At 36.2% G+C, this 26,545-nt stretch overlaps 3 protein-coding genes and 2 long non-coding RNA genes across 8 annotated transcripts in view; 3 read left to right on the top strand and 2 right to left on the bottom strand.

The window, feature by feature from the left end:
- LOC5570012 (DNA replication ATP-dependent helicase/nuclease DNA2) overlaps positions 1–13,830 on the top strand; it is a 58,692-nt gene extending 44,862 nt beyond the window's left edge. For 2 of the 4 annotated variants that reach the window (XM_021854805.1, XM_021854804.1), the window contains one exon: positions 13,481–13,828. Coding sequence is in view for 3 of the 4 variants with exons in the window: in XM_021854804.1 (XP_021710496.1) it covers positions 13,481–13,777 (297 nt within the window). In the remaining variant the exon portion in view is untranslated. Of the gene's footprint in view, positions 1–13,480 lie in introns of all 4 variants that reach the window. The other 2 variants (XM_021854807.1, XM_021854806.1) reach the window with 1 other exon arrangement.
- Positions 11,218–11,527, bottom strand: LOC110679598. The gene is made up of 2 exons (XR_002502620.1): positions 11,428–11,527; positions 11,218–11,363 (listed from the first exon to the last, which is right to left on the bottom strand). It is a non-coding gene; the product is annotated as an uncharacterized LOC110679598 (long non-coding RNA).
- LOC110679597 lies at positions 11,545–12,054 on the top strand. Its single transcript, XR_002502619.1, has 2 exons — positions 11,545–11,844; positions 11,909–12,054. It is a non-coding gene; the product is annotated as an uncharacterized LOC110679597 (long non-coding RNA).
- Positions 13,813–15,032, bottom strand: LOC5570013 (coiled-coil domain-containing protein 86). Its single transcript, XM_001658854.2, has 2 exons — positions 14,733–15,032; positions 13,813–14,120 (listed from the first exon to the last, which is right to left on the bottom strand). Exons 1-2 carry the CDS (start codon positions 14,963–14,965, stop codon positions 13,829–13,831), a joined length of 525 nt encoding a protein of 174 aa, XP_001658904.1. The 5' UTR covers positions 14,966–15,032; the 3' UTR covers positions 13,813–13,828.
- Positions 15,033–15,142: 110 nt separating this feature from the next.
- On the top strand, positions 15,143–23,944 carry LOC5570014 (ubiquitin-conjugating enzyme E2 L3). Its single transcript, XM_001658853.2, has 4 exons — positions 15,143–15,244; positions 15,502–15,597; positions 22,912–23,098; positions 23,164–23,944. The coding sequence occupies exons 1-4, from the start codon at positions 15,218–15,220 to the stop codon at positions 23,313–23,315; spliced, it is 462 nt and encodes a 153-aa protein (XP_001658903.1). The 5' UTR covers positions 15,143–15,217; the 3' UTR covers positions 23,316–23,944.
- The last annotated feature ends 2,601 nt before the right edge of the window (positions 23,945–26,545 follow it).

The raw sequence follows: 26,545 nt of genomic DNA on the forward strand, positions 1-26,545 counted from the left end.
AACAACAAAAACGCTAAATAACATATTCAGATTACATATTTCATCGATTTAGGCGATAAAAATAGTTTTGGCCAAACTTCACTTTTTTCCGACCATTCCCAAGTAACAATGAAAGCTGAACAGCAAGAGTATTTGCTGAATATTGGCTGATCAATGGTGTACAAGGCTGAACACCGTGACAGCTGAACAATAATTTGAAGAAAAGCTTATTAAACACTCTTATTCAGCAGTATACTCAAAGCTGAATATTTGAGTTGAACAAACTATTTTTCATCTACAGTTTTAACTTTTGTTCAGCCAACCTGAATGTGTGGTACTGAATGAACATTGTCATAGATCTTGTCTTTCAACCCTGTAATGATGGTTGACAATCAAAAGCCTGTTGAAAGAACTCCGAGAATGTAACATCGGATCGGACATCAAACGATCTAGTAGGCATAGCACAACTTCGACGCCTCACTCCTATAGTAATGTCAGAATGGAATGCAAGGTTCTTCATGGTGCTCCCGCTTGCCAACAACGATTCTGAGCTTCACATTTGGCGATCCTGCCAGAATTTTAAATAAATTTTCGTTTTTCCTGGAGAGCCTGGATTCGGTAGCAAGCGGGAGTGTCCACTAGGAAATTTGTTTGTGTCGAGTGCTTCTTAAACCGCGTGTGAAAATATGTATTCAGAGTGATTGTGGAGTGAAGTTTGAATCTGATAAAAAGGCATCTGTAAGTAAACAGCAATGTGGTATTTTCTATGAATAATATAAAACTGATTGAAGAGGAAATATGACATTGATATGCATTAGCCGCTTCACTACTCGCTGAAGCAGCAATGTTTCTCTCTGTTCTTGTTGTTGCTCTTATTGAACACCAGCATCACCTCAACTATTTGAGTTGCGCGATGCAGGCTTTGAAGTGAATATTTTGTTTTGCATTTGAATTCAAACAGATTGCTTCGATGGAAATATTTGAATGTAATAGAAAGTGTTTCATCTATTTTATCCGATTCAAAGATTATGATCATTTCGAGCTGATTCACCTAAGTTATGAAGTGCGCATTCTGCTTTTATCACGGACCTATTTTCTGTAAAGGTTGAACGGAAAAAGAATAACGTTAGGAACTGAACTTTTTTTTGCAGAAGTCAATTGAACATATCCGTACAAAACGTGTATAAAAAATATCGTATAATTAAGTATAATTTGTAAAATAATGTGATTTTGCAAAAGAGAAGTGAAGTGTTAAAGTTATTAGTGGTTTTCATGAATATTAATCAATTTGTATAACTTGTCAATTAGTAATTTCAATCGAAAAAAAAAAAACTCCCGTAACATTTATCAACTGTGCAAATTTCTATATAAATAATAATAAAACTTCGCTTTGGTTGTATGTGATCATTTCATCGTTTCTTCTGTGATGATACACACATTTCTATATCTTAAGGAGATATCTCTCCTGCTTTCAAATATAAACATAAATTAAATAAAATAAAATAGAGTGAAAAATGAATGTAAGTGTGTGCAAATATTCCTAACCATGGGCGATTTTGAATTGGTTTTCCAAAAGTAGATATTTCGTTCCAATTAATCGATTTTTTGATGTTGAAACAACATGAAATCCTAATACAAGGGATTTGATCTTATTTTGAGTCGTTGTGCTTGTAAATTTGCTTACGAGTGAAGAAATCGAATCGATTTAAATAAAATCGATACAAAGGACGAATCGAATTTTAATCGATTCAGTATTATCGATGTTTTGGTCAAATTTGACCAATAATGCACATGATTGTTTTCTATCCTATTTGCTTCAGTACATTGTGTATCCCGTAATGTTTAACGAACAAGTGAAGTGTGAAGCATACTGAATCGGTGAAATTTGTGAATTTTGTGTCGATAACCGGTGAGATCCAAACTATTCAAATCTACTTAATTCATTATTATTTCTAAATAAATGCCATGTTAAAAAAAATAAATAATAACATGTTTGAAAAAAATATCCTTAACGCGACTGGTGGTTGCTATGGAAAAAATGCCCTTAACACAATTGGTGTATGCAATGCAAAAAAAAAATGTCATTAATGTGACTGGTGGTTGCAATTAAAAAAATATTATTGCCGCGATTGGTGGTTGCATTTGGTTTGGTATTTGGTTGTCTTTAACGCGACAGATGGTTGCAATGAATATGTTATTAACTCGACTGGTGGTCGTATACTTGTTCCTAGCAAGTATTATTGATGTTGTAAGCTCGACTGGTGGTCGTATATTTGTTCTAAGCAATGGTGGTGTACACTTGCTACCGCGACTGGTGGTCGCATACTTGTTCATAGTAACTGCTATTGATGTTGTTAACTCGACTGGTGGTCGTATACTTGTTCCTAGCAAGTATTATTGATGTTGTAAGCTCGACTGGTGGTCGTGTATTTGTTCTAAGCAATGGTGGTGTACACTTGCTACCGCGACTGGTGGTCGCATACTTGTTCATAGTAACTGCTATTGATGTTATTAACTCGGCTGGTGGTCGTATACTTGTTCCTAGCAAGTATTATTGATGTTGTAATGTCGACTAGTGGTCGTATATTTGTTCTTTGCAATGGTGGTGTACACTTGCTACCGCGACTGGTGGTCGTATACTTGTTCATAGTAACTGCTATTGATGTTGTTAACTCGACTGGTGGTCGTATATTTGCTCTAAGTAATGGTGGTGTACACTTGCTATCGCGACTAGTGGTCACAAATTAGTTCCTAATAAATGTGATGTTCACATGCATGCGCGACTGGCGGTCGAAAATGTATCTATAGAATAAGATATGTAAGCCCAATGATGGCTAGTAACTTATTAGATATGTTATATCAAAACAAGTAACAACAGTCAAACAAGTCATTGAGTGAGTATTTCCGTGAAAGTACGGTGGATTGAATGTACAACAAGATGAAAATCAAACACTGAAGCTACTCTGTTGAACGCATATATTTCAGTTTATTGATAGCAATATTTTGTCCAAAATTCGTCTTAGATATGTCATTTCATATAATTAGCTTGCCGTTTCTAATGTATGGAACGACATTCAACCGATCAATAATTTCAACGCCGTTCTGATTGTGTGGGTATCCTAAGCGGAAAAATGTTTCAAAGTCGCATGTACAAGTGAACAGTTGAGATATGAAACAGTATACATCGGTGAAGTTCTTAGCGATGTGAAATATACATCCTGAATTCCTGAAAGCTTTCGTGATGACGGAAACGATGTGAAAACTCATCACTTCAAACTTTTTTTCCTGAGAAGAGGGAGGATGTGTGGTACTGAATGAACATTGTCATAGATCTTGTCTTTCAACCCTGTAATGATGGTTGACAATCAAAAGCCTGTTGAAAGAACTCCGAGAATGTAACATCGGATCGGACATCAAACGATCTAGTAGGCATAGCACAACTTCGACGCCTCACTCCTATAGTAATGTCAGAATGGAATGCAAGGTTCTTCATGGTGCTCCCGCTTGCCAACAACGATTCTGAGCTTCACACTGAATGATATTGATTAAAGGTTATTTAAAGCTTTAATCAAGCCATTGTCGAAAAATTGTTCACCTGTATGTTGATAAAAATATACATACCGAAATATATACCTACATTGGGTCGAACACTAAATTAATTATTATAAAACCGTTTCATCGAACAACAAAATTTTCACATCCCGAAGCAGACATGCTGTAAACGTACACGGGCCTATCATTTGTCGAAAAAAATCGATGACCTTGTGTAACAACAAGATAGAACCAAGGATATAACACTACACTCGATGACACAGATTTCTTCGTAACATTTTTAATTAACTGAACGAAATCGAAATCATTACCAACTTGCGTTGACAACAATTGAATAGCAGAAATTAAAAATTACCGAGGATTCTATTTTGAAACAAAAATCACAACACACTTTGACAGCTAACTCAAGTGTTTTTGCAAAGCGCTGTTATCACTTCTTCAGCCTCAATGCAGCCTTTAAAATAGCCCTTATTCAGACAAAACAATATGTTAGTCCCTTGCTGTTGATGATGTTCACACAGTCTCATGTGGAGCAGATGTCAAGGTAAGTGGTTATAAATCAGCGAATCCCAGTTCAAATCTCAATGGCACATATTTACTAATCTTCATCTTTAAATTCCAGCAATTTTCTACACTATGTGTTTGAAATTGTTAGTCGCGTTGATAAAACCCAAAACTATAAATGTAAATACTTTTTAATTTTTTTTGGTTAATTGTTGAATAATGGATGAATAAGCGATCGCTAAGCCATCTGAAGGTTGCCATCTGTTCTAAAAATAGAATTATCGTTATTGAAAGAGGCCTGAATAAGCGCATGCTAGACCTTTATTCAGCCTTCTATATAGCTTCAATTAAGCTTAAGGCTGAATAAAATCGCCAGAATTAGATGTTTAACAGCTGAACAACAGTGAATGCAGGCTATGAACAGCTTTTGTTCAAACAAAGGCTGAATTGAATTAGCTATAAAAGCGTTTGAGCAGCTTCAAATTGTTACCTGGGTTGTGCATTGTTCGGAAAGGGCTTTCTCAAGAATATTTTTTAGTTCACTTTAACAAAAAAGAACTAAATAATATTAAAGCTTTAGAAAAAGCAAAACTTGTGTTCGATGTCCGTGTGACATGGGAACATTTCCAGAAACCTGGAGGAAATTACCAGAACCCCACTCAGTGCCGTCGGTGCCAAAAGTGGGGTCATGGTACAAAACATTGTCGCATGGATGCTAAATGAGCGGTTCCATGCCGTTTCGCAAACCCAATTATTTTTGTATTTTTTGAATCGCCTGAAAATTTGCATACAGATTCTTTATGACCAAAAATGTCATTATGCACTTTCAGACCGCCATTTCGAACCTCGCCTTATTTTTAAGAAGGGCGTATCGGAAAATGCATGGCAAATCTTTAAAAAACTGTAACTCGAAAACGGTTTGTCCGATCGATTTGAGATCTTCTATAAAGTTGTAGGTATTGCTTAGGACTATATGGAGAAAAATATGCACGGTAAAAATAAGTTACAGATTATTTTTTATTTCAAAAACAAAATTTTAAAATCGATTCTCTCTGGATATGTTTTAGGAGACAACTTATGTGATTTATTGCACAATATTTCAAAATGGAAGAATTATGGACAAACAAGTTATGATTTTTTAAAAAAATACAGATTTTGAAAAAAATCGAAATAGAGGAAAACAATATTTTTTATGTGATTATTTGAAAGTACAGAAAAATTGCAATCGAAAAGTACTTAAGTAATTTTTTTTTCTAGGTATCATCAATTTCGAGCTATACTCATATTTATATAAAATTTTCAAATAAAAAAAGAAAAATATGCCCTTTTCAAGCATATTTCGTGTTTCTCGATTCCATAAAAAAATTATTTTGATTGAGCGAATCGTAGCTAAATCGTTTATCGTTTGATCAACACATTTATGCTTAAGTATTGAAAAAAAGTGCACGGTAAAAAATATAAACGATATTTTCAAATGAAAATTTGAAGCTAATAGTTCTTAAAAACCGCAACATACATGTTTTTAATTTTTGAATATATTTTGCGGTTGTTGTAGGTATTGTTTAGGACTATTTGGAAAAAAATATGCACGGTAAAAAATAATGACAGATTTTTTTAATAAAACAAATTAAAATCGATTTTCTATGAAAATGCATCTGTGATTTTTATTATTTTTGGACATGTTTTAGGGGACAACTTATGTGATTTATTGCACAATGTTTCATTATGGAAGAATTATGGACACACAAGTTATAATTTTATAAAATATTACAAATTTTAAAAAAAATCGAAATAAAGGAAAACAATATTTTTTATGTGTTTATTTGATAGTACAGAAAATGCATTGGAAGAGTACCTAAGTAAAATTTTTCTAGGTTGCATCAATTTCGAGATTTTATGTGATTATTTGAAAGTACAGAAAAATTGCAATCGAAAAGTACTTAAGTAATTTTTTTTCTAGGTATCATCAATTTCGAGCTATACTCATATTTATATAAAATTTTCAAATAAAAAAAGAAAAATATGCCCTTTTCAAGCATATTTCGTGTTTCTCGATTCCATAAAAAAATTATTTTGATTGAGCGAATCGTAGCTAAATCGTTTATCGTTTGATCAAAACATTTATGCTTAAGTATTGAAAAAAAGTGCACGGTAAAAAATATAAACGATATTTTCAAATGAAAATTTGAAGCTAATAGTTCTTAAAAACCGCAACATACATGTTTTTAATTTTTGAATATATTTTGCGGTTGTTGTAGGTATTGTTTAGGACTATTTGGAAAAAAAATATGCACGGTAAAAAATAATGACAGATTTTTTTAATAAAACAAATTAAAATCGATTTTCTATGAAAATGCATCTGTGATTTTTATTATTTTTGGACATGTTTTAGGGGACAACTTATGTGATTTATTGCACAATGTTTCATTATGGAAGAATTATGGACACACAAGTTATAATTTTATAAAATATTACAAATTTTAAAAAAAATCGAAATAAAGGAAAACAATATTTTTTATGTGTTTATTTGATAGTACAGAAAATGCATTGGAAGAGTACCTAAGTAAAATTTTTCTAGGTTGCATCAATTTCGAGATATACTCATACTTATATAAAATTTTCAAATAAAAAAAGAAAAATAGGCCCTTTTCAAACATATTTCGTGTTTCTCCATTCCGGAAATACAATAGTAGAATTAAAAGGAACAGTACTACCCATCTGTTTGTATATTTACAGGCATTCTACTAAACAGGCTCCACAAGGGGTTTTCATCACTTTTGCCTGTGTTAGTAGGTATGATGAACAAAAACGTTTTTCCCATACCCATACATGGACATGGTAAATGAATAAAAGAAAAACGATGCTTTTTTTCAAAAGTACTTCATGGATACAACAATAATGCGCTATGTTGTCAAGTTTTATCACTGTAGCAATAAAAAAATGCGGTACAAAAACTTCGTGGTGTGAAGTACCTAGAGTAAAGTGGGGCAAAATTTCGAGTGGGGCAAGAGTTTCTTTTTAAGATTTCTAGCTCAAATCAAATCAAAACTTAGAAATGTCATGGTGGTTCGAACGCTATTCAAGTAAGAGACTTTCACTCCAAATATCATAAAAATCGATTGAGATTTGGAAAATTTATGGCTGTTTGTTGTTTTTCGACGTAAATATTGTAATATTTGGTCAAACTTTCGATGTATGTTTCTAGGCCTATCATAAGGATGTTTCTAGGCCTATCATAAGGATGCTTTGACGTGTATTAGTTTTTCCATAAAAAGTTGGAATCAATTTTTGGCCCATAGCGGGGCAAAAGTTCGACCCATGTATAAAATCACGGAAAAATTTTCGAATTGCCTGAAATCCACATATTATCTTCAAATTTAGTGAAATTTGCCTGATCGTGCGAAAAATGTCACAAAAATTTTACATTTTCACTTAGTTTTGCGAAAAATTGCTATTTTTTGGGTGTATTACAATTAACCCTGTTTTGGGCATTTTTTGATGAAAATTTAGTGTGTATTTTTCGGCAAACATAAGTTTACGGCTGGTATAAAGTATGCCTGGCATAAATTTATTGATATTTTGTGGTTTAGCCAACGAACTTTTGCCCCACACTAGATTCGAACTTTTGCCCCACCGGTGGGGCAAAAGTTCGAATAAGACAATCGATTTTGAAACTGTTATAACTAAAAATTGCGTTGCGTGCGTTGCGTTGCGTGGTAACGGAGTATTTCGTAGATTGCATACTGAAAACTGTCATGTTAGAAACTTTACAACACTTATTCCAATTACTCATGGAAAACTATTTTGAATCAAATAGTTATCCAATCGGAATTCAGAGATGCAAAGACATGATAATTTCCATTGCCGGCCACGCCCATCTTCTCCGTTACGAGGAAAGGAAAGGAAAATGATGATATGACACCTACTTGAAGAGAGGCCAGCGACTCACCGACGCCCTCATAGATGTCAAGGAGTTGGATGATGGGAAGGGTAATGGTCTAGGATTCACTATAAGCGAGTGATGCGACCGGATTGAAATTTAGTGTATGTGTAGTTTAGTATACTTTTTGTAATTGAGTGTAAGCGTGAATGTAATGTTTTCATCATCGTTGGGAGTGACGTTGCTAAGAAAGTTAAAGTCACTCCATGCGTGTTCGTCTTCCAGGGATGAGACACAGGTATTTCCACATTGTGCCCTAGCTAAGAAGCTTTGGTTTGAGCGCCATTACTCGCTCTCTGAAACGAGAAGATAAAGTGACCCAACCCCATGCTACAGAAATAGCCCAGAATTAATAATAGCGGTTAAATCGGAACAAACTCACCAAATCCGTCCACTTTTCGAAACGCCGAGTAAAAACACGTTTCCTCAAAAACTTTAATATTTATCTGTTGGGAATTTGAATCGACATCCTCTGAATGGTTTCATATCGGAATTTGGTTTGAACTAATTTCTGCGTAGCACAATAATTATCATCGAAGGCGGCTTTCATACTTAACACAGGTTTTCAAATTAAAAATAATATAAATCTCACAACCGTATGATTTTTTATCTTATTTTGTCAAAGTCACATTTATTCTAAACGAAAAAAAACTATCCGGGTGGCGTAACACTAACGGAATCATGTAAAAATTTAGCACGCTACAAGCCATCTTTAAAATCGTCGCAAATAAAATATAACACGTAAATCACTGCATTATCAGCCAGTTTTATTGCAGCTGTTTATCACTGTACAAAGCACTACACCCCGGATTACGTTGCACCTGCTAATATCGGCGGATTTGAGAACAACGAGATCACAAAAAAAATTGAAGGTGGCATAGCGCCATCAGCCGAATCTATTTTTCACCGTCCGAAACGCGGAACCGAAGTAAACGTGACAGAAAATTCAAAACGCAGCCGCCCGCGCGCATGGCTTGCTGCGATCTCTGAAACTGTTATAACTAAAAATGGGTAAATATTTTGACACAAGTTTGTTCAGAAAAGTTATAGCCAATATGTTGAAGGTTCGCTGTATGGTATTTGTTTTGTTTCATCTGCTATTATTTTCCTGGGAATTTTGATTATACCACTAAGGTCGAACTTTTGCCCCACCTTACTCTATGTAGTATATAAGGTAAGTCTGAAACCGTGAGAGCATTAGAGGTGTATCAACCAATGAGAATATATACCAAGGTGTGGAAGAAGAAGCAATGGCTATGTATTAGTGAAGAGAAAAAAACGTAAACAAAAATAACTACGTCACTAATTTACACGGCTTCTTATGGGAGCTAACTCGCTTGTAGTTGTGAAACATTTTGCACCGTACACTGATGTCACGCACACTAAACGTCTTTTCCACACCTCGGTATATATTCTCATTGTGTATCAACAGTGATTGTTCAGTGATTGTAGGTGACGTTTATTTGCCTGTGAAATTGACGTGCTACGAAACAAGATATAGCATTATATTGTGGATTAAGGAGGCATTTTACAGAGGTATTTATTTATGTTGTGCGTGAAGCTGTACAAATATCATTTTTTCGCAATGAGTTATATCAATTCAAGATGTATTAAAGTGTTCAAACAAAGTTGTTCTAAACAATGTCGAAATCTTACGGAAGATAATATTCAGAAATTGGTTTTGTTGGGATTTGCTATTCTGTTCAGCATTAAATTAAATAGTAAGCTTAAAATTTGTGATTCGCACCAAAACGCACCAAATATATCGTTTTACATAAGTTTGTTTTATTTATTTTTTAAATAATTTATTTTTTATCCAAAAATTTTCCGTTTTGAGGCATTGTGCAAGAAATTACAAACAATATGCTGCAAAACATATCTAAAAATTAAAAACATCAATTTTGCGATTTTTAAGAACAATGAACTTCACACATTCATTTGAAAATTTCGTTTATATTTTTTTTTACCGTGCATACTTTTTTAAATACTTTAGTATATAGGTTTTGATCAAACAATAAATAATTCAGCTACGGTTCACTCAATCAAAATAAAATATTTCTGGAATGGAGAAACACGAAATATGTTTGAAAAGGGCCTGTTTTACTTTTTTTATTTGAAAATTTTATATAAATATGAGTATATCTCGAAATTGATGCAACCTAGAAAAAATTTACCTAAGTAATTTTCGATTGCAATTTTTCTGTACATTCAAATAATCACATAAAAAGTTATTGTTTTCCTCTATTTCGATTTTTTTTTCAAAATCTGTAATTTTTAAAAAAATCATAACTTTTTTGTCCATAATTCTTCCATTTTGAAACATTGTGCAATAAATCACATAAGTTGTCCCCTAAAACGGTTGTGCTACTTTTCCCCGAATGTCGTTTCCCCGAATGCCGTTTCCCCGAACGCCAGTTCCCCGAATGCCAGTTCCCCGAATATCCCGTTTCCCCGAATAACCCACTTCCCAGAAAAGTTTTTGGAACTCATAATTTTCATATCTTTATACAGTTCAGGGTGGTGAACGTACTGGTCATCTAATATGCACCCTTCTTTATTTGATTGGCGGTTCTTACGAGTTTTACCGTCCTCAGCATTTTTGGCAACATGTGTATAGCCAAGAATGTACAATTACCTCCTTCTTTTGATTGCTCATTGTTCTTTCTAATTCACCAACCTGCCACTGAAAACTATTATTGTGCCTATTTGAACTACACCTCTTTTCGGGGAAACGGGTCATTCGGGGAAATGGAATTCGGGGAAACGGGTCATTCGGGGAGCTGGCGTTCGGGGAACCGACATTCGGGGAAACGACATTCGGGGAAAAGTAGCACAATCCCCTAAAACATATCCAAAAATTAAAAAAATCGAAACTGCGTTTCTGGAGAAAATCGATTTTAAAATTTTGTTTTTGAAATAAAAAATAATCTGTAACTTATTTTTACCGTGCATATTTTTCTCCATATAGTCCTACACGGTCGTTTGCGAATACCCTTTAATGGGTAAAAATTCACCCATTTCCGCTAGAAGTGCCTCTCCACATTTAAAGAGTAAACACTGTTTACTCTTTAAAGGGTAAAAGCGGTTTCTGTCAATGAATGGGTATTTTTTTACCCGTTTTGTAAATCTCGCTCGCGGCAAAAAAAGGGTAAAAATTTACCCATTTTTCGAATGATTTTTATCGATAATTATAACCTTGAAACAAACCATAACTTAGGAATTAAAGTTACTAATGAAAAATGTACATAGTCAGGCATTTATTGTTTTATTGACTTATATTCACTATAAAGATACATTGTGTTCATTTTTATATATTTTCTACAACAAATCGCTTCTCTATTATGACTGTCGTTGGCACTAAAGATGTCTGTGGCAGGAACAAGACACCCTGGAAATTCCAAATATTTCGAGATTATTATCAGTTCATGTGAATAATGGTATTGTCAACTTACCGGTTCTTTGTACTTTTCCATCGGGTTATAAATTGAACAAAAAAGGCGTTAAACATATAGAAATATGTTCAATTAATGTTAAGACTTGAGAACTGCGCACAGACACGGTGGTTTGTGAATACCCTTTAAAGGGTAAAAAAGTACCCGTTTTAATAAAGCATGATGCTCTGTCAAAAAACGGGTAAATTGAAAAATGTAAAATGGGTAAATAAATACCCATTTCAGTAAAGCAATGGAAGTTTAAAAATGGGTATTTTAAAACCCATTTATGGGTGAAAATATAGTTGGCAATCATTTTGTAATCATCGAGTGCAGCTGTGCGCAGTTCTCAAGTCTTAACATTAATTGAACATATTTCTATAGGTTTAACGCCTTTTTTGTTCAATTTATAACCCGATGGAAAAGTACAAAGAACCGGTAAGTTGACAATACCATTATTCACATGAACTGATAATAATCTCGAAATATTTGGAATTTCCAGGGTGTCTTGTTCCTGCCACAGACATCTTTAGTGCCAACGACAGTCATAATAGAGAAGCGATTTGTTGTAGAAAATATATAAAAATGAACACAATGTATCTTTATAGTGAATATAAGTCAATAAAACAATAAATGCCTGACTATGTACATTTTTCATTAGTAACTTTAATTCCTAAGTTATGGTTTGTTTCAAGGTTATAATTATCGATAAAAATCATTCGAAAAATGGGTAAATTTTTACCCTTTTTTTGCCGCGAGCGAGATTTACAAAACGGGTAAAAAAATACCCATTCATTGACAGAAACCGCTTTTACCCTTTAAAGAGTAAACAGTGTTTACTCTTTAAATGTGGAGAGGCACTTCTAGCGGAAATGGGTGAATTTTTACCCATTAAAGGGTATTCGCAAACGACCGTGAAGGCAGCATTTTGGGACCAATATTATACAATATTTTCACATCTGACTTACCTGAGTTACTTCAGGGATGTCAAAAATCTCTGTTTGCGGATGACACAGGCCTCTCCGCCAAAGGACGAAGCCTGCGTGTCATCTGTAGTCGATTGCAACAAAAGTTTGGATATTTTTTCTTCATACTTGCAAAAATGGAAGATTTCTCCTAATGCTTCCAAAACTCAACTAATAATATTCCCACATAAACCAAAAGCTCTTTATTTGAAACCTTCAAGTAGACATGTTGTCACGATGAGAGGGGTTCCAATAAATTGGTCGGATGAAGTTAAGTATCTAGGGCTCATGCTAGATAAGAATTTAACTTTCAAAAATCACATTGAGGGCATTCAAGCCAAATGTAATAAATAAAGATGTCTCTATCCCCTTATTAATAGAAAATCAAAACTTTGTCTTAAGAACAAGCTTTTGATATTCAAACAAATTTTCAGGCCAGCCATGTTGTATGCTGTACCAATATGGACTAGCTGTAACAGTTGTAATACCAGGAAGAAAGCTCTGCAGAGAATTCAAAATAAAATTTTGAAAATGATTCTGAAGCTTCCTCCCTGGTATAGTACCAATGAGTTACATAGAATATCCAATGTTGAAACATTGGAACAAATGTCAAATAAAATAATTAATAATTTCAGGCAAAAATCGTTATAATCTTCTATTGCCACGATTAATGCGTCGTATGTTTAGGTTAAATTAGGTTAAGTATATTCAAAGCGTTTTTTTTCACTTATAAGCAGGTGAAATCAAGTCACCTGTAAAAAATCTAAACTGCTACGGCAAAGGAAATGTAATATGTTGTTAACAACATGTTAATAAAATCTTAAATTTGTTTTACCAAATTAGGATGATAGTGTTGTCTAATAACACAGAACACCTAGATATAAGAAATGAAAGTAATGTTTGAAATAATACTAATAAAGAAATTAAAAAAAAAAGCAAGAGAACAAGAAAAAAAGTAATTAGAAAAATCAAAGCTTACATCACAAAACTGTTCTCTTTGAGCGCCACGACTTTCACATATCAAATCATACCTACATAATAATTAATTAGGGCATACCTAGATTTTAAATACACATATGAAAATGAAAATCAACATTATTCCATTGCAGATTATATTGTATTCCTGTACCAAATCAAACAATCCAGACAACGCAGATGCCCAAACCAGCACCCCAAGTGAATACGAAATTCTCGAGGACCAAAGAAGACTGACAGTGGCGATAACACGGGCCAAAAAGAAGTTGATCATCGTCGGTGATACGCAGTGTCTCGAAAAATACACTCCGTTCAGAAGTTTGTTCAAATGTATCCCTTCGGCGGGAAAAATTACTCTTCGAGATAAGTGCTTCGGCTTCGATTGGGACGGAGTCTTCAACACGCTGGATTCGTTGCATGATTGCGAATAAGGAATGCGAAGGAGACACAAAATAAAGTTCATGAATCACTGCCATTAACAATCAAACAACTTTTATTTTGCTCAAGTCACGTTTTTCAATCTGTCGCAACTGCTTCTTGCGCATTCTTTTCAGTTTAGCGGGATTTTTAATGATCTGAACTATTTCCGATTTGCGCTCGTTTTCCAATCGTCTCTGCTTGTTCTCCTCGCGGCGTTGCTTCTTCTCTACGTCCTGCTGTTTGCGTTCCTCCTTGATCGATCGCGATAGAGCCTTTATTTGCTTGATCTCCTCACGGTAGGCAAAATGCTTGGCTGGGGCCTTTCCTTTCACCGACTTTTTAATCGTGGCAAATCTGTCGAAAAATAATGCAAACCATATTTTAGGTAAGTACCTGCATACAAGAAAAGGCGTCTAGTGAACCGATAGAGCTGGATATTTAATTAATAATGCACTACATAACACAACCTCGTTGACATTATAGATCATTGGTAAGATTTTGTTTGAATCTCGAACAAAGACTGTTCTCTGCACATTAAGTTCACAGAGTTTTAAGCAATGAAGTGTGAAATAGTCGCAAAAAAGTCTCAGAATTCTATAAATTTCTGCACCAGGTTTGCACTCTGTCAAAAATTTGTCAAAGGATTCTCAATAAATTGCATTTAAAGGTTCTTCAGAGGTATTGTTGGAAGTAGGTATTGTAAAAGAATACGCAAATCTTTGTAATATGTTTTGTGTGTTTCCTGGAGACAATCAAAATAAGGCTCATCCCAATTAACATTATTTGCTGGATAACAGCAAAACTAATATTATGAGCTGTATAATTAGCATTTTAGCTGAATGAGCTGTTAGTCAGCTACCGGTACCTCACATAACTAGGTTGGCTTATAATAAGATAGTTATGTACCTACGGTCATAGAAAATATCTAAAGCTTCGTCAACAAAAGCAAATGTTCTTTGTTCTTACCTCTCCTTCTGTGTTTTCCATATCCGACCGGATTTCGGTTGACCTCGGGGTATCTCATGTTCCGGCTTGGAAATTTTTGGCTTCTCTTGTTTATTTCGCGACGCAGTCTTAGTTTTCTTACTAATCTTCGCTTCGGTATCACCCGTATCACTTTGCGAGGCCAGCGGTTCTCCTTTATTGCCTTCACCACCAATTTTCGCTAAAATATTCGAAATATCCGGAGCTTGATCCATTCTGTGTCCTAAAATATCGCACGCCACAAACAAAACACATGTGCGATCTCTACGACCAACTTCAACAAGCAAACGTCAATTTCAACACAGGGATCGGCTCTGCTGGTCGAAAATCTGGAATCTCGCCATAGTCAACTCCATTTGGAAAACTAACGCTAACGCAAAGCGTTAAAATCCTCCTGTACCGCTGTCAGTCAACTAAAATGTCAAAATCTCAAAAATAGTTTTTTTTTACCAGAAGCTACGTCCAAAATGGCAGCCACACGAAGACTTCAAAAGGTAATCTGGAGAAAATTCTAATTTGTTTTCGGAAATATGGTTCCAATGGTCACGAAACCACTTGCAATCCGTAGTTCAAACTCTTCTCCATCAATTCGCATAGAAAATATTCTGTTATTCGTGTATTTACATTTGCTTTTCTGCATCTAAACTTTCGGACGGCTTCAGCATTCTTATCTGCTTGCTATCGAGAGAAGAAAAAAAACTGGTCAATATCTAGAAAAAATCATTACTAATCCTCCGCCGTGTCGTTTCAGGAACTGGCTGACATCCGCGCCTCCGGTCTGAGATCATTCAGAGACATAATCGTGGACGAAGGAAATCTATTGTTATGGTCTGGTCTGATCGTTCCGGTGAGTGATTCTCTGTAGGCTTAAGTTTAAGTTGAAACTTCGGTTTTTCTTCTTTCAATTTTGAGTCTGGCTTAAATGTTGTCAGAAGAAACGAAACTGCTTCAAAAAGACGAAACGACCACAAAACTTCCTCTTCCACCTTGGGTCTGTTGTGAAACGCGAATGGGTGACTCATTTTCCAACATATACTTGCGCAGATTACGGAAATGATAATTTTAATCCCATTAAAGGTGCAGAACTTCCTCTGCACTGATGTATTTATTTAAGTACCTACCGGTTGCAAAGTTGGAGGTTAAGCTATTTATGTTACCTATTTCGATACAATAACGCCAATGTCAACACAGTGCGTGAATGATTTGTTTTTGGTGTGCGTTTGGGATGTTTCCGCATAAGTATCACCTGGCTTAATCACTTTGGATTTAAGCACAGATAAACAGATGGAACACTCGAATTATTTTCGTCATACACAATGGGGCAAGCACCACAATTGATCAGCAAAATATATAAACTTGAACAAAATTCACGTTTTGTAGTTGCTATTTGAGGCAAAAAGTCATATAGAGACCGTTATGCCTTTATTTTTATATATTAAAACATGGATGTTGCGACGAAAAAAGGTGTTGGTTCGAAAGTTCATATGGGACAGTTATGCTTTTATGGGAAGTTTAGCATAGGAAGGCACTGATTGAACTATGTGCAATGCATATAACCAGTGTTGCTCAGACTCATTTCCCCGAAAATAACATTTTCCGAACTACGAAGCCACGAACTACTACAACCATGCTCTATCCTCCTAAGATAGAAAGGGGTCGTCCATTAATTAAGTAAGGGTTTATGAGGGGAGGGGGGGGGGTTGAGATTTCTTACGCGCCATACAAATTATGTTCAATTTTCATACAAGAAATCTTACTATGGGGGGAGGGGGGGGGTCTAAAAACCGCCAAAGTTGTCTTACGTAATTAATAGGTCGCCCCAAAAGCAGATGGTTAAGCTTGAGTACTGCACACAAAATCGATCAATTTTGATCCCAGAGAGCCACAATTCAAGTTTCGGTAAAATGAAATGAGTGAGTGAGTGAGTGAGTGCAATAGAGGTAATAAAGAGATAATATACTATCTTTCTATCTCTATTGTGAGTGCGAATCATTTCACCGAAACTTGAATTGCGGCCCACCGAAACTGTCGGATCCCATGTGCAACACTCAAGCCCAACCACCTCCCCCTCCATCTCAGGAATACAACACACAGTTATAACAGTTCATGGCTTCACAGTTCGAATTTCGGGGAAATGAGTCTGGTCAACACTGCATATAACTTATCCTTCGGTCAAGCATGCCATTATTATTTGCAATGCATATTATGTTTACAAGTGGGTTGTGTATGTCGTATTTATATGCGTCTATAATGTCAATCAATGGACAAATGTAAGCTGCTTTATGTGCCATCTAGATGCATTTCATTGTTTGTCCATGTTGATTATAGTAACATAAATAAAATAAGGATAGTAAATCTTCGACTGTTTAGTGCTGTCCATTTTAATATACAGTTATATAAGAATACAATTTTACATTCAGAAATGGAATAGTGAAAAGTGAAAAATGAAAAAAGTGATTTGTTTGATTTGTGTCGTCAGTAGAGTAAGGTGGGGCAAAAGTTCGACCTTAGTGGTATAATCAAAGTTTCCAGAAAAACAATAGCAGTCAAAACAAAACAAATACCATACAGTGAACCTTCAACATATTGGCTATAATTTTGCTGAACAAACTTGTGTCAAAATATTTACTCATTTTTAGTTATAACAGTTTCAAAATTGATTGTCTTATTCGAACTTTTGCCCCACCAGTGGGGCAAGAGTTCGAATCTAGTGTGGGGCAAAAGTTCGCTGGCTAAAACACAAAATATCGATTCTTTTATGACAGACATACTTTACACCAGCCGTAAACTTATGTTTGACGAAAAATACACTCTAAATTTTTATCAAAAAATTGCCCAAAACCGGGTTAATTGTAATATACTCTCAAAAATAGCAGTTTTTCGCAAAACTAAGTAGAAATGTAAAATTTTGGTGACAGTTTTCACACGATCAGACTAATTTAACTAAATTTGAAGATAATATGTGGATTTTAGGCAATTTGCAAATTTTTCCGTGATTCGGCTGTGGATGCTTTTTAACCGTTCGATGACCCTGGAGGGATTCTGCTTTTCGTAGAATTTTGAGCAGAAAAACCGACTGTGTTATCCTAGGGTGTTTAGCTCGAACGCGATTATCGAAAAATACAGTACCACCGGTTCTTTTTTTTTTTTTTCAATGGGTGTGGTTATTTTTAACGCGTATCGTTAATTTATACAATCCGATGACACTGGAGGGATCGGTTTTGCTTTTTACTGGCTATTGAGCAAAAATATTACTGCACAATCGACAAGCATTTCGCGAAATACTATTTATACTGTAAATAAACTATTGTTTTCTCTTTTGATTGCCAGCATTCAAAAGATTAAACTGGAAACGCTTAAACAACAAATGTTTATGGTCTATCGCCAGCTTTTTAGGCGAATCCTGACAATATACCTTCCCCAACCTCCAACTCCGTAGCACTTATGAGGGTGTCGCTGAGTCGGTGGCCTCTCATTAAGTAAGTGCTACATCAACATTTCATTCCCCTATCCCAAGTTACGGTAAAGATGGACATGGCCGGGAATAGTGATATTTATGCTTTTAGTATTCTTGTTTATGATTTGAACAAGGTATACTCCCCTGCCTTGTTCCTGAAAATAGTCAGGATGAGATTATTAAGAAGAAACATGAATGTTGTTATTATCCAATCTACGAAGTATACCGTAACTACGCTAACGCTAACGCTAAGTAAATCTTCGACTGTTTAGTGAAATACCATATAAGTAGATGAAAAACCGAATTTAGTACTATACCATTTAATTCCACTAGAGTTTGTATCCTTTAACAGATACGCGTATTTCGACCTCAACTGTAAGGCCGTCTTCAGTGTCGTGTACAAGAAGTCGAGTCTATAGACTATGGGGTTGTACGAACTGGTGACGTAGGACCACGATGGTTAATTTAACTGAATTTGATGTCGTTCTTGTCGCTCGTTTCATACTGTTTTCAGTGCTCGAAACTTTCGTAAACATTTATGGATATAACGATTTGCAGCCAAGTTTGCGTTTAATCATGTCCCAAATATACAAATAACGTAAGTGTATAAATTTGAATAAGTTCTCTTCTAAGACGAACCAGCTGAATGTTTCGTGGTGTGGATGGCACACATCAGCAATATGTGTTGGATCACACGGCTGAAGTCGAAATCTGAAAACGTAGTTTAAGTTTGAAATTTTGAGCGATACCACAAGCCGGACGCTCGATTTGCCTAATTAGTGGTAATGATGCCTAACGGGCATGATTCTTGACTGCACCACAGATGATAAGTTTATCACGAGCCGAAATCTGTAAGCGCAGGTCAATCCAGAAATCTTGAGCGATTTCACAAACCAGACGCTGATCAACAGCTCAGCAAACTTCTGGCGGCGAGGTGCTCCTCGCTTAGCAGGTTCTGAAGAGCTCTTACCAGCTCAAAAGCGAAAATGGAATGAAACCGAATCCAACGAAGAAAGCATGTTTTAAACCCTTAGATTAGCAGATGATGCTCCTCATTTTCGTGCTCTTCTCTTTCTAGCGGAGCAATCTGGGAAATGGGTATGTGCCAATTATGAGTTGGGCTTAGAATTACTTGAAAATTGCGGAATATGATAATGCGTGAGAAAATGGTCGAACATGAATAGTTGGAATAGTTGACATTTACTAAATATTTAATAGTTCTCTTTAGTATGAATGTAAATTTCTGATACATAGGTGCCAAAATGGTGAAAATTGTTCAATGCGAATTTCTTTTCAAAAGCCCTGGCCACGATCACAGGGTTTGACGGTGCGAAAGTAGAAGGTGCACCATAATAATACCCGTCTTTGAAACATATCACCTTTGGACGTTTGGACTTCTCAGACGTCTGAGAAGTTAACTCAAGGAGTATGAGAATGCCGCACCAACGACGACCCACTAAAATCAGCCCATGCACTGTACATGAGCAAGAAGTAGCCTAGGCGAACTGCTTCTCCTAGCCGACTTAAACAATGTTACAAGGGACCAGCCTTGGCAGGGCTAATCCTCTGCAGCCAACTCTTGGTCGGCGCCCTGCAATTCTAACATAATGTGAGTAACAGCCGTAGTTTAACTGCATTTCAGCACTCGACATCCGCACACAATCTCTCAATGGATCATTAAAATAACCAAAACGGCCGCTATGGAAAGCATAGATAGCGCCACCGTAGCCTTGTGTGTTTCACACACGCAAACAACTTTTGTTGTATAATCTACCGAATCCATGGTAGAATTAAGAACTGCACCAACGATTTTCAACCGACTACAAAAATCTGTTAAGTTTACTATAATCTGATTAAAATCACTGAGCAGTGCAGTAAATTTGACTATGTCCATAGTAGCATCCACTACAAAGCATTGTATTTCAATCTGTGACACACACCGTACAACACAGTGTGGTCAAAAGCATGATGCTTAACTTCTCAAAACAAGAATGTTTCTAGTCAAAAATACTACAACTCTGGTTAAATCAACAGAAGAAATTTTCTTGTGTAGTGATGTTGACTATGTTTTGGTAGAGTTAACATATTAATGTAGTCGGTTGAAAATCGTTGGTGCAGTTCTTAATTTTACCATGGATTCAGTAGTTTCTACAATAAAATTGATTTCAGTGCAGAACAGCAATGCTGTCACAATGTTAAATCCCATATACAGTGGCGCCTTTGTTTTGATGCGGTGAGCACTTGCAAAAACTACATTAAATGATCCATTATATTGTCAGGTGACGTGCACCTCCGCATGTAACGAGCATTCGATCTCTCACAACAATGAAACGGGGCAATCCAACACGGCATGCTTCGCTGTTTCCTCCACACCAGCACAATTGGGGCACGCAGGAGATTCTGAGTGCCCGAACCTATGCAGGTATTGTCAATAGCAACCATGTCCTGACAGAAACTGCGTCAGATGGAATTTTACTTCCCCATGCTATACCAATCTGACACATTTGGTATTAGCTGATGGAAACATTTTCCTATGGTTGAAGCATTGAACATCTTCCTTGGTGCTGAGCCCGATGGGCGTCATCCTGGCTATGATGCACACGGCCGCTTTTGACCAGATTGGATCTCCATACCTTAGTATGGATGGCACCACGCGTGCCAGGAGCTTGCGTTTGTTGGCAATTACAGCAGAGCTGTTAGGCATCAACCTCAAAAGCGCCGCTATAGCCGTAGATGCCCTTTTACAGGCATATTCAGCGTGATTAGCGAAGCTGAACTGGTCATCGATTATTAACACAAGATGCCTAAGGGATCGCTTGGACTTGCGGTTGTTGACCACCACCACCTAAGTCTTGTGACGGACCAGTCCTAGTTTTCTTTCATCCATTCCTCAACTATGGAGATAGAGTGCGCTGCTGTCAACTCTACTTACTCCATCGATCCGTCATAGACCACTAGGGTGATATCGTCGGCGAAGCCAACAATCTAAACTCCCGACGGAAGAGGCAGCCTCAGTACGTCATCGTACATCGCATTCCATTACATCGTGCCCAGAGTTGAACGTTGAGGTACTTCCACGGTAATTCGAACGCTTCTCTGCCTCTCCTCTTTTGCTCCGGTACCTACCTTGAGGCGATGAAGTGCGTGTGCTATCGCTTCCCAGCTGTTCAACGCATTCTTCACATCTAGTTATGGATGCAGGTCCTTTTATGTTCGATTGCCATCTCAGCTATCTGAACGATCGACTGGATAGCGTCCAGAGTAGTATTACCTTTCCTGAATCCAAACTGGTTGTTGGACAGTCCGTCCATATCTTCCGTATACGGTACTAGCCTGTTGAGGATCAACCTCTCAAACAACTTGCCCGTCGTATCTAGTAGTAGACAGATAGGTTTATACGCCGACGGGTCACCTTATGATTTCCCTGAAAAGGATGATGAAGATAGGATTCCGACGCAGAATCTATCAGATGAGGTCATACCGGAGAAAAAAAAAAAGACAATTTACACCGTCTTCAGCACATAGGCTGCACAGCCAGAGAAGGCAGACTCTGTGAATGTATGTGTAGAATGTGAAGAGGATGTTACCCTCCTGACCCCAGTACATAGCCGTTTACATTCGGCGTTAGCTTGAATGTACGTTTCTCTTGTAGAGTCCTACGATATTTGCTGTGACGCCGAAGAGCTGCCTGTTTTGCCCTTTTAAGTTGCTTAAGTTCACAATTCGATCATATCGGTTTCGCAGGCTTAAAACTAGGCTTGATGGAAACAAATTAGTCGATGACATACAGCAAAATGATGGACAACGTCGAAGCAGCGAGATTGGCATCGCAGTCTACGCTTGTAACAAAATTGTTCATGTCGTTGAAGTCAGCTTTACATAAATCGTAACGAACTTCTTCCAGTGTGTTACGGAAACATAATTGTGGATTGACTGCAGTTTCCATTCCATCACACTGGATGGTTTTGGCACAGACAAACAGACGTAACACTTAGAACAAATAGCGATCAAAATCATAGTCGAGAGAGCATGTACGCCCAATGCTAAAATCGGTGTATTTGGCCGGTGAACCATCAGATGGCGGTAGTGTGTAAACGTCAAACACGAGCAAAAACGATTCGAGCACTGCCGGTGGTGGATTGACCACCTGCAATATATTTGAATCGACCGTTAAAAAGGTGGTCGATGGACAACGGTGAGAGTGTGACGTCTGTTTGTCTGTGGTTTTGGTATATTTTGTCGAGCGGTGATGGAGCTTGCATGACTTCACAGTCGTTTTGAAGTTCCTTACTAACAAAGCACAGGTCAAGCATGCAGTTATTTACATTTACAACTCCGACTTTCTGCTTAAGTCCAGCAGTGCTGTATGAATTGAATCAAGCAGGGTCCGAAAGGCAGAGCCAATTGACGACCCAGAGGTTGTCGCGAAAAAGGAACCATTGGATTCCTGTTGCTAAGAGATTGCACTCAAGTTGAAATTGCCTAAAACGATGATATTGTCTCTTGATCTTAGTTGTGAAACAATTCAGTTAAGCGTCTCAAAATGATAAACAAAGAATGCCTGAATTATCCTTGAACATATCGAAAAATTCCCCTACTATAAAAGTAAAGAAAATAAAGAAAACTGAAAAAAAATCTTGTACTGCAAGTGACGAAAATTAGTATAGAATCAAGTCAGTACTTATGCGTTCTTTTAATTTTCAGGAAAATGCTCCCTACAACAAAGGTGCGTTCAGAATCGAAATAACGTATCCCGCAGAGTATCCCTTCAAACCACCAAAAATTTGCTTCAAAACCAAAATTTACCACCCCAACATAGACGAGAAGGGTCAAGTGTGCTTGCCAATTATTAGCGCTGAGAACTGGAAGCCAGCAACAAAGACTGATCAGGGTACTGGTGTTTGCATCCGTACAATTATCGAACCAAATGTGATATTTCTGTTTTCTTTGTTTTAGTTATACAAGCTCTAATAGCACTGGTAAATGATCCTGAACCAGAGCACCCGCTTCGAGCGGATCTAGCAGAGGAATACTTGAAGGATCGCAAAAAGTTCACCAAGAACGCGGAGGAATACACTCGGAAACACAGTGAGAAACGACCGGAATAAGATTCCCTTCCACCCATCCTCAGCATCGAAGAGCAAATCCAAATCACAATACACACAAACGCATAAGTACGTTGTGTATACTTAAATTCATCTAGTATTTTCTTCCTTTTTAAATTCCTTATTTAAACCGTGGCGTTAGCTATCTTGTTGCAAGTTCAACATAAAAAAGAACAAATGATAATAAATTTGAATAGATGAAGTGCGTTTCATTTTCATTTGGTTGATTCGCGAATTGCTTTCCTCATTTTTCATTTTCTGTTTTTGCTGTGAGAGTGCGTAAAAGATCATTTGAGCTTGTTCTTAAGTGTAGAGCATTATGCATCTTTTTGTGCTTGGAAAAATGCGTTTTTCTTTCATTCAACTCGATTATTAACAAATAATAATAGTGAAATATGCTTTAACAAAACGAAGTGAAATAACTAAAGCAACCTAAGTTATAAGAGAACTAATGTAATAACTTAAAACTCACACTGAAGTGAAGAGAAAGAAAATGTGTAATGCATTTAATTTAGATCTAAACAATATGTACTATGTAACACGTCTGTGACAGCAAAACTGCGTTCTAACTATAATTAGAAAAAAAAATATGTTCAATAAAAGTAACGAACAAATGTTGAATCGATAATGTACATCTGCACATGTTATTAACTCATTGCTTTATAACCAGTTCATAAGCTTTAGGCATTCGTAAGGTAAGTATCAAGTACTGAATGTACTTCACAAGTGTAAACTAGTCCGATACAGACTTAGAAAAGTCAAATCATTTGGGAAAACTGTAAATCAAAAAAAGTATATGCATATTTCAATACTTATCTGTTACTAGTCGAGCCAAATGGAGCTAAAATAAGTAGATTCGTTTCACTTCTAAGGGAATTGTGCTAAGGGCTTTTTAACACAATTAAAAAAAAAAATGATTCTACCAGATGTTTTAAAAGTTCTCGGTGGTTCAGGAGTTTATATGCATGTGTTACTGTAGAAATTGATTTATTCCATAAATTAAAACAAAGATTGTTCGAATCTGTTGCATTTCTTCAGCTTCAGGAAGCTTTAGCACATTTCAATTGTTCAATCATTCTAATTTATATCAGGATCCCTACTATAGTTTAACCAGCGATTTTTTCACAGAGATTCTTCAAAAATCGCTTGTCCAAATTGGCTGAAATTTGGATGACGAACTAAAAAATAAGGAACCGTGGGGCAAGTGGGTAATGGATTCGCATAGTTGGGATTCATCAAATTCTAGAGACTTTAAATTAAAACAAATGAAGTCGTGTATATTTTTTAGCTTGACTCCCACCAAATATAAGCAGTACGCTGAAATTTATTTAAAATTGAAGAAAAGAGTACAGAAAAAGTTTTTGAGTAACGTTTCCTTACTTTTCACTTGCCCCATAAGTGGGGCAAGTGAAAAGTTTATCATTTTGAACAATAAATTCAAAAAGTTATAAATTCAAATCAGTTATATTCAAGATTTCTATTACCTTTAACATTTATTAAGACGTCCCAATGAACAATAACATAAGTAACATGTAAACAAAGAAAATTTCATTCTTGTTACTTGAATTTTCTTCTGTTCAGTTATGTTTGTTGAAATGATTCGACAACATTATTACTGCAACATTTCTAATGTTAGTTCTTACATCATGGCACAGCAATTACATGTCTGCTCTGTAGGATTTCCACCACTCGTTAATTGTTTTAAGAAAACCGGATATGACATCGGATAACTCTTCGGTAGTAGTCAACTGGAATCCTTCAATAAAGTATTTAGAATTTTTTTTATGTGGATAGTTTTAGGGGTAATCAGGGTAAAACCGACACTGTGGGTAAAATCGACATCCTTTTATTTTTCCTGTTTTGAGCAGATTTTTATGCAGTTTCCACCACGCTCTATCTTTACTTGTGAAATGTTGTGTTTCGAATGACATTACCACTGACGTTACCAATAAACTTCCAAAATAAACAACAAAATCATATTGGATACCATAGAAGCAACAGCAGTTGCAATATTTCGCTGTTATTCTTTAACAATTTCGCATGTGAAATTTTTGAATGGCATTATTTGTTCTGCATCTACATAATCACTTTCTATTATTACATTGATACAATATGAAGGAAAATTTAATTTTTGGTTTTTCAGCAGCTGAAAACGCTATTGATAAATAAATGTGCACTCGGGGTAAGATCGACACTTTCATTTGGGGTAAAATCGACACCTTTCTTTGCTTCATAATCTAACTTCAGGGAATCTTTCTTGGCGGAATACTTTCTCTGTAGTTTATGTGAGTCTTTACATTCGAATTTCAGGGAAGTTCACGGATGGCGAACTTGTTAACATGTAAAATATGACACTATATGACTTGTCACAAGCTATCATTAAGTATTAAAAAAAATTCTATGTTATCACGTTTAAACTTTTATATCCTGCAAATAAAGAATAAAATAATATGTTAATCAATCCACAGTCCGGGAAGTCTCTTCTTCTGCGCTTACGGCAGCCAGTATTTATAGCTCAGAAATCCCGTAGGTACGATCAAGTAAACGGTACCAGAGTCATAAGGAATATATCTTGAGATAGGTAGACATGACATAAACGTATTTGATAAAGCTTGATGAAATTTTTCTCATTTAAAATTGAATAATCAATAGAATTCGACATGTTTTCACATACATTAATCTTATTGTTCATTTACAAACCATGAGATTCGATAGTTTTTATTATCTAAACATAATTACACTTTTCTGTTTTGTTAAAATAAAATGCGTCGGTTTTACCCCAACAGGGTGTCGATCTTACCCGCACTCTCAATTGTGCGACACAACATTTTTTCAATAAGCTTAGGGTGTCGGTTTTACCCCGAATTCCCCTACATAGACTTTCCACGAGATTACCGTGCGTTCTCTTATTTTGAACTTTTCAATTAACGTCTTCCTTTCAATCGGCTGACCAAAGTAAGCTTATTAATATCGTAATACCTATTTGGCAATGGGGCCCAGATAGCCGTAGCGGTAAACGCGCAGCAATTCAGCAAGAACAATCTGAGGGTCGTGGGTTCGAATCCCACCGGTCGAGGATTGGAAATTTTCTCGACTTCCCAGGGCATAGAGTATCTTCGTACCTGCCACACGATATACACATGCAAAAATGGTTATTGACATAGTAAGCTCTCAGTTAATAACCGTGGAAGTGCTCATAAGAACACTATGCTGAGAAGCAGGCTCTGTTCCAG

This window comes from Aedes aegypti, chromosome 3, assembly GCF_002204515.2.
Source record: "Aedes aegypti strain LVP_AGWG chromosome 3, AaegL5.0 Primary Assembly, whole genome shotgun sequence".
In the NCBI taxonomy this organism is placed as follows: Eukaryota; Metazoa; Arthropoda; class Insecta; order Diptera; family Culicidae; genus Aedes; species Aedes aegypti.